This window comes from Eptesicus fuscus, chromosome 22 (assembly GCF_027574615.1).
Source record: "Eptesicus fuscus isolate TK198812 chromosome 22, DD_ASM_mEF_20220401, whole genome shotgun sequence".
Classification (NCBI taxonomy): domain Eukaryota; kingdom Metazoa; phylum Chordata; class Mammalia; order Chiroptera; family Vespertilionidae; genus Eptesicus; species Eptesicus fuscus.
Window position 1 is genome coordinate 34,191,017 of NC_072494.1, and position 12,341 is coordinate 34,203,357.

The 12,341-nt window shown below is 36.8% G+C and overlaps 1 protein-coding gene and 1 long non-coding RNA gene across 19 annotated transcripts in view; both read right to left on the bottom strand.

The window, feature by feature from the left end:
• Window positions 1-12,341, bottom strand: part of CD55 (CD55 molecule (Cromer blood group)) — a 79,609-nt gene that overhangs the window by 51,963 nt on the left and 15,305 nt on the right. For 5 of the 18 annotated variants that reach the window (XM_054711837.1, XM_054711827.1, XM_054711834.1 and 2 more), the window contains exons 6-8: window positions 12,128-12,274; window positions 11,213-11,329; window positions 8,616-8,636 (exon numbers count right to left, since the gene is read on the bottom strand). In XM_054711837.1, coding sequence (XP_054567812.1) covers window positions 8,616-8,636; window positions 11,213-11,329; window positions 12,128-12,274 — 285 coding nt within the window. Of the gene's footprint in view, window positions 1-582; window positions 656-4,808; window positions 4,919-8,615; window positions 8,637-11,212; window positions 11,330-12,127; window positions 12,275-12,341 lie in introns of those variants that run through there. The other 13 variants (XM_054711843.1, XM_054711832.1, XM_054711840.1 and 10 more) reach the window with 6 other exon arrangements.
• On the bottom strand, window positions 8,006-8,609 carry LOC129147917 (uncharacterized). Its single transcript, XR_008555136.1, has 2 exons — window positions 8,567-8,609; window positions 8,006-8,494 (listed from the first exon to the last, which is right to left on the bottom strand). It is a non-coding gene; the product is annotated as an uncharacterized LOC129147917 (long non-coding RNA).

The following is a 12,341-nucleotide window of genomic DNA, read 5'->3' on the forward strand; positions in this document are numbered from 1 at the left end:
TACTACAATCCCATCAGGTAGGTTCTCTATTTCCCCCATTTTACAGATGAGAAAGCTGAGGCACAGAGAGGTCAAGTTGCTTACAGTGACATGGCACATGGACAGCAGACACAGGATGGAACCATGCAGTCAGATGCCAGAGCTTGTCATCTTTGGCTAGACTGGCACGCATCAATAAATGCAACTCAAAGATAGGCCTAATTACATACAATTTAATAATATATTAGAGGTTGGTTTTTTCCCCCCTAGATTTCTTTGGTTTTGTGCCACACACACGCTGGTATGCTACCATAAATTGTACTAAGGGAAAGGCAAATAGATTAATAGACTGCCAAGTGAGACTTTGGCTTTCAAATCATTTTCCTTTGAAATGTTGCTAATGTTTTTAAATTTATTGAGAAATTAAAAAAAAAGACACAAAGTCTGTTTATGCAAGGTAGTCATTATAGACAAAAGGAATAAGAGATAGCATGTCTAAAAAGACAATTAAATGAGGAAAATTATCTATTCATGATAAAATATCAAGTTTTACCAGAAAGAAGCTAAGAGCAAATGTTTTAAGTGATCAGAATTTCTGCTCACCCTGATCTTCCATAGTTCCCGAAAATTTTGGTTATTATTATAATAGCAGTTATTATAGCACCAACAGTAAGTCCTTGAGAGGAGAAAAATATGGTAACACAGTTAATAGACACAATCAATTATACATACAGTGTAATTTCATGAGGACATTGTGAGGCAATAGTATGAGGCAAATTAAAGAAAATATAGAAGACAGAAATTATGTTTTTGCATATGGCTTCTATGTGTTACAAGTTTGAGAGTAAAAATTGCATATTATTTACCCTTTGTTCTGTTTTCTTTCAAAAAATGAAATAAAATATTAAAAATAAAGTGTTATAATGATGAAATAAAATTAGTTTGATAGGTTTGAGAAGATTATTAAGTATTTTAACCCCATCATGCTTAATTTTAAATGTTTTGACTATTAATCTTTCATATATGCATTTCCTCCCCCCTCCACCCCACAATGTCCTTGAACTCTACTCTTCTGATCTGTTCTATGAAGGAAAGTAGAGATGATACTAGAAGAGCAAACTGAAGCTAATGTGTCTAATGAGTGTATCTGGTTCCAAATCAGTAATATATAAATATCACACAATTGCACTACCATGTGGACAAATGATTTAAAAAGAAACAAAAACAGCTATTTCCACCACAGGTTAAGTTTTTATAGTACTTCACCCAGTCAATTTCTTTAACTTATGCCCTAGCATCATATCATTTTCATAAAATAAATCATGTCTCCTCAACATTTTTTGAGGTTTTTCCCCCCCCACCTTCACCACATTTCCTTAATCCCATTATTTTCAAATGTAGGGAAAACCTCCATTTTCAATTTGAATGATAAATGAATATAGAAATGTAGAGTGATCCAAAATAGCTAGATGATGGAAATAAATGCCTATTTCTAGAACTCGAATTAGTACATATATGTAATTCTAGAAGAAACTATTGAAGGTTGATGGCTGAACAAAAAAAACAGAGCAAAATACAGAAGTTTGAGAAACAAATCTACATAAATGATTGCTTCATAAATTGACAACAGAGTATTATCTCACAAATTAGAAAGAAGGAAAAGAATTTAAGGTACAATGTCAATAATTTATGATGTTAAAATCCACTTGGTATCTACAGAAAACTATCCCAAAGGCATCAGAATCAGTTTAATATTTATGCAACTTGGGATAAATGGAACTATGGATTATTAATAAAATTATTATTGTGATTCCAGTGTTCCTAGTCATTAATTGAAGAGCTCTGTGGTAGGAAAATTATTTAACTTTAAAAATGATTTTCTCCAAGAAAAGGTAGTGTTTTAGTAATGTTCCTGGATGTAGAAATATTTTACACTGTTTAAAATGTTGCAAAGCAGTTTGCCACCTGTTCCTCATTTGATCAGCTCCAATAACTAGCACAGTGCTTGGAAAATAGTAGAAAGTGCTTATAAATATTTATTAAATTGTACTGAATGATATTATTTTTTTGCAGATGAGCAAACAGAAGCAATATACAGAGTATTGTCTTTATTTTTGAAAAATCCAAATCAGAATTCTACCTACGAGATCTTGTGTTAATGAAATGATACTAGTCTCCTTTTCTGAAGAAATAGGGGTTCACCCAGTCACTTCAAAAGGTCCCACTTACGTCTAATAAAGTAGAAATGTATCCCTTATGCTCTAAAATATAAGAAAGTTGTGGATAGATTCAGTTCTTCCTTATAATCTCATGTAATGTAACAGAATAAAGGGATTGAAATTGTGGAAAAGTGAAGTCACACTGGAAAGAGACTTTTGCCAAACAGAAAGGAATATGCTTGAGTAAAGCTTCAATTTTCAGATTTGTAAGTCAGGTTTCAACATACCTTCCTCAGCAACATCTACAGGATCTTGCTATTATCATTGGATTTTCTGTGCCTCTGTATTTCTTCAAAAATGTTAAGAAAAATCCACACACTTTCCTTTCCAGACCAAAAAGATCACTGAAAAGTTATATGATTATTTGACTTCTTAACTTTGAATGACAAGTAGATAATTGAAGTCACTTTATAATGGGATTTAAGCTTGTCATGCATAGACAGGTGTTAAGACACAATAAAAAGGGAATCCTAGTACACTGCTGGTGGGAATGCAGACTGGTACAGCCATTGTGGAGAACAGTATGGAGTTTTCTCAAAAGATTCAAAATGGAACTCCCCTTTGATCCAGTGATCCCACTCCTAGGAATATACCCTAAGAATCCTGAAACACCAATCAGAAAGAATATATATACCCCTATGTTCATAGCAGCACTACTTACAATAGCTAATATCTGGAAACAGCCCAAGTGCCCATCAGTAGATGAGTGGATAAAGAAACTGTGGTACATTCACACACTGGAATACTATCTTATATAATAAAACCCTAATATGCAAATTGACCGAACAGTGGAACGACCAGTCGCTATGACATGCACTGACCACCAGGGGGCAGATGCTTAATGCAGGAGCTGGCCCCTGGTGGTCAGTGTGCTCCCACAGGGGGATCTCTGCTCAGGCAGAAACTGGGCTCACAGCTGGTGAGCGCAGCAGCAGTGGTGGGAGCCTCTCCCACCTCCGCAGCAGTGCTAAGGACTCCTCAGGGAAGCAGGCCTAAGCAGGAAGGCAGACATCCCCCCAGGATTCCCAGACTGTGAGAGGGTGCAGGTCGGGCTGAGGGATACCCCACCACCACCAGTGCACAATCTCGCACACTGGTCCTCTAGTATAGCTATAAAATGCAAAAGATTAGGGACAAAGAGAGAATCTTAAAAGCAGCAAGAGAAAAGCAGTTAGTTATCTACAAGGTCACTCCTATGATACTGTCAGCTGATTACTCAACAGAAACTTTGAGGCCAGAAGATATTGGCAAGAAATATTCAAAGTGATGAAAAGAAAGGACCTACCAACAAGATTACTCTACTCAGCAAAGTAACCATTTAGAATACAAGGATATATAATGAGTTTCCCAAACAAGAAAAGCTAAAGGAGTTCCCCATCACCAAACCCATATTATAAGAAACCTTAAAGTGTTTTCTTTAAGAAGATAAAAATATAAAGAATAAAATGGCAATAAATACATATCTATCAACAATTTCTTTAAATTCAAATAGATTAAATGCTCCAATGAAAAGACATATGAAGGCTGAATGAGTAACAAAACAAGATCCTTACGATGCAGACAGACTGAAAGTAAAGGGATAGAAAAAAGATATTTTATAAAAATGGAAACAAACAAACAAAAAAGCTGGGGTAGCAATAATTATACTAGGCAAAATAGATTTTAAAACATAGGTTACATAACAAAAAATAAACAAAGAAAGACCCAGTAATTCCATATCTGGATATTTATCCAAAGAAATACAAAACACTAAGTGAAAAAGACATATACATCCATGTGTTCATTACAGCATTATTTACAATAGCCAAGATGTGCAAGCAAACTAAGTGTCAATCAATAGATGAATAACTAAAGAAGTGGAATATGACTCAGCCATATAAAAGAATGAAATCTTGCCATTGTGTTGAGTGAAATAAGTCAAAGGAAGACGGATGACATATGATTTCACTTATATATAGAATCTAAAAAACTAAACAAATGAACAAGCAGAACAGAAACAGACTCATAGATACAGAGAACATTTTGATAGTTGCCAGATAGGAGGAGGGGTGCTTGGAGAAATGGATAAAAAGGTGATGTGGTTGAAACGTATAAATTGGTAGTTACAGAATAGTCAATAAAGTCAATAATACTGTAATAACTATGTAGGTTGTCAGATGAGTACTAGATTTATCAAGGTGATCACCTAGTAAGTTATATAATGTCTAATTACTGGTTGTATACCTGAAACTAATATAATATTATATGTCAACTGCAAATGAAAAGTAAGAAAAACAATGATTTTAAAAAATGTCACTCTAAATAAATTTTTTTCAGGTTTATATTTTACAAATATAGGATCACAAATAAAAATATTACTATATGTTTGATTTAAAAGAGAAGAAATTCCTCTTTATTTTTGAGGATAATTTAGAATTACAACTAACCCTAAAAAAAGCTTTCTGGGAAAAAAACATAATATATATTTTAGGAATTTCAAGAGAAAATAATAAGCATTTCAAATCTTTATTGAACAACACTGAGCAGGTGAAAAACACCTTATCTATTAAACACATCACTGTTGTCAACATTAAATTATGAAATCATGAGAGAAACCAAGATGGTGGCATAGGTAAACACCTACACTGTTGCCTCGCACAACAATTTCAAAACTGCAACTGGAAGACAGAGCAGACATCATCCAGAACCACCGGAAAGCTGGCTGAGTGGAAATTCTACAACTAGAAGGAAAGAGAAAAGGAAACTGAACCTCAGAGGAGCTGTGGAGGTGCGGAGATCCGTGCGTGCAGAAAGGGCAGGCAGCTGAATAGGCGGCTGGCTTAGGCACAGAGAGGGTGGGCAGCAAGCGCACAGCTAGCTTTCTCATTCAGGAGGGAAACAAAACCTCCTGGCTGCACTGAACTCCAGCTCTGGGTGAGACTTTGGGTAGCAGACTCATTCGGGGAGAAACTGGACTGTCTGGCAATGGGCGAAACCTGAGAGCAGCCTTCTCTCAGAGGTGCGTGCAGCCATTGCTGTGGGACACTGAGACCCAGGGGCCTCTTAGGGCGGGGCTGACAGGAAACCAAGGCTGTCTGCTCCACCCTAAGACTCTGCCCCATCCAAGCTGAGCACAGAAGCCCTCCCAGTGGAGACACTGCTGATCTTCACAGCCAATTGGCCTGGAGATCAACTCCCCCCAGTGATACCAACAACAATCAAGGCTTAACTACAACAAGACTGCACACACAGCCCACAAAGGGGTGCACCAAGAGTGTCCACCTCAGGTAACTGGGGAGGCTGAGCTACTGGGCCCTGCTAGGACACCTAGCACACAAAGCCACTCCATCAACTCAGGGAAGCAGCTAAAATGCGGAGACAAAGAGGCACATCACAAATGAAGGAAATGGAGTAAAGCAAAAGACTGGATATAGAGTTCAAAACCTCAGTTATAAGGTTTTTCAAGAATTTCCTAGAAAAGGCCGATAAATTTAATGAGACCCTCGAGGATATGAAAAAGGACCAACTAGAAATTAAGCATACACTGACTGAAATAAAAAATATTATACAGAGACCTAACAGCAGACTAGAGGATCGCAAGAATCAAGTCAAAGATTTGGAATATAAAGAAGCAAAAAACACTCAACTGGAAAAGCAAAAAGAAAAAAGAATCCAAAAAGTTGAAGATAGTATAAGAAGCCTCTGGGACAACTTCAAGCGTACCAACATCAGAATTATGGGGATGCCAGAAGAGAGAGAGCAAGATACTGAAAAACTATTTGAAGAAATAGTGACAGAAAACTTCCTCCTCCTGGTGAAAGAAATCCCACCTAATAATAGACAAATATGCAAATTGACCGCACCTTCGCTACGCCCAAGCCACGCCCACCAACCAATCAGGACGAGTATGCAAATTACCCCAACAAAGATGGCAGCTAATTTGCATATCAAGACAGCCTAGAAAGAAGCCAAGAGCTGCAGAAGGGAGCAAAGGTGCGGAGAAGCAAGCAAGCCGGGGGGGCGGGGAGGAGAAGGGAGGAGAGGAGGCGGGGCCGGGGGAGAAGGGAAAAGCAGGTGGGCTGGCGGAGAAGGTGGGGTGGGGAGAAGGGAGGAGCGCAGGCGGGGCCAGGGGAGAAGGAAGAAGAGCGGGCGGGCTGGCGGAGAAGGCGGGGCAGGGGACAAGGGAGGAGAGCAGGCAGGGCGGGGTAGAGTGCAGCAGGGAAACCCTATTGCAGGATTTTTCCTGCAACGGGAACGCTAGTAGACTTACAAGTCCAGTAAGCGCACAGAACCCCAAACAAAAGAAATCCAAAGAGGACCACACCAAGACACATCATAATTAAAATTCCAAGAGCAAAAGACAAAGAGAGAATATTAAAAGCAGCAAGAGAAAAAGTTACCTACCTACAAGGGAGCACCCATATGATTGTCAGCTGATTTCTCAACAGAAACTATGCAGGCCAGATGGGAGTGGCAAGAAATATTCAAAGTGATGAATAGAAAGAACCTATAACCAAGATTACTCTACCCAGCAAAGCTATCATTCAGAATTGAAGGTCAAATAAAGAGTTTCACAGTTAAGAAAAAGCTAAAGGAGTTCATCACCACCAAACCAGAATTATATGAAATGTTGAAAGGTATTCTTTAAGAAGAGGAAGAAGAAGAAAAAGATAAAGATAAAAATTATGAACAACAAATACATATCTATCAACAAGTGAATCTAAAACCCAAGGCAATAAAAAATCTGATGAACATTATTAACTGGTGAATATAATAGAATCAGGGGCATAGAAAAGGAGTGGACTGACAATTCTCAGGGGGGAAGGGGAGTGGGAGGTGTGGGAAGAGACTGAACAAAAAGCGTAAACCTATGGATGAGGACAGTGGGGAGGGGGGGTAAGGGTAAAGGCAGAGGGTGGCGTAGGAACCTGGTAGAGTGGAGCTATGGGGGGAAAAAAAGGAACAATTGTAATAATCTGAACAATAAAGATTTATTAAATTAAAACAAATAAATAAATAAATCATGAAATCATGACATATTCATTTATAATACATTTTATTTCTATTTAAAATATAAAAGAAACAAATTGAATTCTGACAGAATCTTTCAAAACAAATCTTTTTGTTTTAAATTTTAGGAGACATTTATTCAAAATATAAAAGAACTATCAAATAATTTTTAAAAAATAATTTCATAATACCTGTTTTCAGCTTTATAATCCCTTGGCTAATTCATACATACATAAGAGAGAAGACTCCAGATTATAAGGACATAATTTTAAAATATACACTTTTTTACAAGAGTGTATTTTCTATTGAATGTTACCTATCAATATGCAAGTTTAACTGTATTGCTTCTTAACCAACATTTCTTTTAGCATCTTCTTTGGAAGTTTATTAATCTTGTTGTTAATATATAACATTAAATAATATATTTATAGATAAAATAAAGGACTGGACCAAATACAAAAATAAATTGCAAGCCCTGACTGGTTTGGCTCAGTGGATAGAGCATCAGCCTGCGGACTGAAGGGTCCCAGGTTCGATTCCGGTCAAGGGCATGTACCTCGGTTGCGGGCACATCCCCAGTAGGGAGTGCGCAGGAAGCAGCTGATCGATGTGTCTCTCTCATCAATGTTTCTAACTCTCTATCCCTCTCCCTTCCTCTTTGTAAAAAATCAATAAAATATATTTAAAAAATAATAATAAAATAAATTGCAACACAGATAGATGTTTTTGGCCTCATGCCTAAAGCAACAGAATATTTTTAAAAAAATAATTTTGCTTTCAATCACTAACAGGGAAGGAAAAAGAAAGAACATGTAATCAAAGGTAGCACTCTTCGTTTTATTTGAGGGTAGGACAGAAATCTAGAAATGGTTAAGAAGTAATTTCTTGAAGAAGTCAGTGGAGTAGGGGAAGGGGACATATGTAATACTTTTAACAATAAAGATTTTTAAAAAACAACAAGAAGTCATTTCTGATTAATTGTAAAAATACTCAAGGACAGAAACTGTATTATTAACTATCTTTTCTTGTCATTTTTCGGCCCCTAGAATGATGCCTTAAAACAATAGGCATGTAATAATATTTGATTGCTTGGCCCAATGATTTGAAGTGCTCCTAATATTACTTTGGAACAAGAACATGGTTGGGAATAGTACTTAAAAACATACCAAGTACTTAATGGTGTCCACAAAACATAATAATAAAATACATTTACCTGTTTTCTCTTTGGCATCCTTGTACACAGCCTTTTAACAGTATGCCTAAGACAGTTATAAGACAATATTCTCTTCCAGTAACATAGAATGTACCTACTACATATTCTCTTCCAGTAACATAGAATGTACCTACTACATATTCTCTTCCGGTAACATGGAATGTACCTACTACAGCAATGACAATTTATTTTAGCTGTCAAGAAGTCAGACTTACCAGATGCAATGATGGTCACCCCTAAAGAAGAAGAAAATTAAAAAAGATTACTAAAGTCATTTATTTGCTACAAATTTAATATATGTAAACTGAACTTGAAAGTTCAAAAGTAACTCAGATTTCCATAACTAAAAGAAATAATTCTAAATAAATTTATGAAAACAATTACACATTATGAACAATCAAATAAAATACACACCAGTGCCTATATCTATTCAGCAAGTTAACATTATAAACAGTAAACATGATAAAGAGTTACTGAATACTGAAACAAACACCATGTAAATTTGGTCATATGATTTGATGATAAGAAACAAGTTCAAAAGCTTAAATAGTAACTACTGATCTAATCCTATGATCAAGAAACTATCAGAAACTGAAATTTTTTTCAGCAGACATTATCAAAACTTAAATTACTATATCACCTTATTATTTAAACCTTTCAATGAATACAAGTGAGGCATTGCAAAAATTACTTTCAAATAAATATATTAGTAATAATTATTATATTGCTCTCTTCAATAAATGGTCTGGGAAAATTGGAAGTCACATGCAAAAGAATGAAACCGGATTATAGTTTGTCCCCATGTTAAAAAATTAATTTAAAATAGACCACATACCTAAATATAAGACCTGAAGCAATAAATTACATAGAAGAAGACATAGGTACCAAACTTATGGACCTTGGTCATAGAGAACATTTTATGAACTTGAGCCCAAAGGCTATGAAAGTAAATGTAAAAATAAATGAATGGGACTAAATTAAACTAAAAAGCTCTGAACAGAAAAAACAAACAAACAAACAAAAAAGACAACAAAACAAAGAGGCAGCCAACCAAATGGAAGATATTTGCAAACAATAACTCCAACAAAGGTTTAATATCTAAGATATATATATATATATAAAAACACGCATAAAACTCAACACCAAACAAAAAACAGCCCAATTAAAAAATGGGCTGAGTATCTGAATGAACACCTCTTCCAAGAAAACATACAAACAGCCAACAGATATATGAAAATATGTTCAACCTCACTAGCAATTAGAGAAATGCAAATCAAAATTACAATGAGATGCCACTTCACACCTTTTAGAATGGCTATTACCAACAAGACAAGTAATAACAAGTGCTGGAGAGGTTGTGGGGAAAAGGGAACCCTCATCCACTGCTGGTGGGAATGTACACTGGTACAGACACTATGGAAAACAGAATGGCAGTTCCTCAAAAAATTAAGACTAGAGTTGCCATATGACCCAGCAATCCTTCTTCTGGGTATATACCACCAAAACTCAAAAACAAGTATGCAACCCTATATTCATTGCAACATTATTCACAGTGGGCAAGTCATAGAGATAGTCAATGTGTCCTGTGATAGAGGATTGAATAAAGAAGATGTGGTACATATACACAATAGAACACTACTCAGCCATAAAAAAAAAAAAAATGAAATTCTGCCATTTGTGATGACAAGCATGAATCTTGAGAATATTGTGCTAAGTAAAGTAAGTCAGACAGAAACAACTAAGAACCATATGATTTCACTCATATGTGGGATATAAATCTGATACTCATGAACACAAACAGCTGTGTGGTGGTTGCCAGATCAAAGGGTGGAGTGAAGAGAGCCTAATATATGATGATGGTATGTGATTTGACTTTGCATGGTGGGCACACAGTGAAATACACAGATCACGTAACAGAAATCCACACCTGAAACCTATATAATCCTATTAATGTCACCTCAATAAATTTAATTTTTTAAGAAAGTTATTAAGCCACACATGTATGTTTTCTGCATGGGCCGTTACTTCAATAAAAATGTTAAAATAATGTTTTTTAAACTTATCTCCTGGCTCAGTTCTATTGAGATTTTCCAAAGAACAACATAAAATAAAATAAAACAAAATAGGTATCCCTATGGGAGAAGAATGCGTATAAAAATGGCTATCCATTAGGCAAGATGTGGGACAAGAAGACATCCTAGTGGTCTGAGGCAGCATTAATTAGCAAGATGGGTTTCATGTAGTCACTCAACAGGTCGTTCTAAAGTCTATAGCACATTCTACTCCCAGTGCCTTTTTTGAAGGAGCTCTGCATTAATATGAACTATTTCAAAGAACTGTGTTTTCAATTACTTAGAAGATACTGTTGAGATGCTTTACCAAATTAGCAACTCTAGGGAATCTGGAGAGATCTTTCAGCATGCTTGAGGGATGGGTCTCTGTCAATGAACCAGACCCAGAAGTCAACTTTAAGGATGGCATATATTTGGTTCTTTGAAGAGTCTTGAAAAATTCAACGACCCCCTAAAGCTAATATAGAAAACGGAATTACTTCACCAACCTTAAGTTAGCATTTTTTTTTAATGGGGCCACACCTTTTCCTATATTATTGCAAAATGTTTCCTTTTTTAAAGATGTACCCTACCAAAATCCAACTCTGCCTCTGAAGAAAGCCCAAAATGTTAGTATGAAAACAACTCTGACTACAGCAAATCCCAGATTATTTCATTACATAATCCTGGTCAAATTGACATTTTCCACCATTGCACATTAGATCGACGTATACTCTGGAACCTGAGCAGTGTCAGCTCACCTGCTGTAAGGAGTCCATTTCCTTTAGAGGTGCTATGTGTTGTGGAAACAGCTTGATTCTGTGTTGCTGCAATGTGAGCAGAGGTCAATCTTTGGGTTGAATGGAGACCCTTAGTCACTGGGGCATGCACAGTAGAGAATTTTTGTGTTACTGGAAGACTCTGTGCATATGAAGCTTTTGCTGTTGTGAAGCTCTGGGGTTTTAGTGTGGCTCGTGTAGCAGAAGAATTTGTCATGAGGAGAGTCTGGACTGTTAGTTGGGTCTCTGTAGATAGAGCCTTTGAGACAGGAGAAGTTTTGGCTATTGTGGCTGAATCACTGGCTGTGATAGGTTTCTGAGAAGTTGGTGGGGCATCCATAGCTAGAACAGTTAAGGTGGCTTTCTGAGGAATTAGTAGGGCTTTTGTAGTTGAAGAATTTCTTGTAGTGAGATTCTGAAGAGTTGGTGTGCCTTCCATAGCTGGAACATTTACCGTGGTGGGTTTTTGAGGAGTAGACGGGGACTTTGTAGCTGAAATATTTACTGTGGTGGGTTTTTGAGGAGTAGATGGGGACTTTGTAGCTGGAATATTTACTGTGCTGGGTTTTTGAGGAGTAGACGGGGACTTTGTAGCTGAAATATTTACTGTGCTGGGTTTTTGAGGAGTAGACGGGGACTTTGTAGCTGAAATATTTACTGTGATGGGTTTTTGAGGAGTTGACGGGGACTTTGTAGCTGGAATATTTACTGTGGTGGGTTTTTGAGGAGTAGATGGGGACTTTGTAGCTGGAATATTTACTGTGCTGGGTTTTTGAGGAGTTGATGGGGACTTTGTAGCTGGAATATTTACTGTGGTAGGTTTTTGAGGAGTTGATGGGGAATTTGTAGCTGGAACATTTGTGGTGGGTTTTTGAGGAGTTGATGGGGACTCTGTACCTGGAACATTTACAGTGGTTTGTTTTTGACGAGCTGACGGGGACTTTGTAGCTGGAACATCTACTGTGGTAGGTTGCCGAGGAGCTGACGGGGCTTTGGTACCTTGAGCATCCGTTATGGTGGGTTTCTGAGTAGTTGTAGGAATTTCTGTGGAGGAAAAATGTTTTTAAAACATTAGCAAAGTAATGCTCTTAAGATTTAGGAACCAATTGCC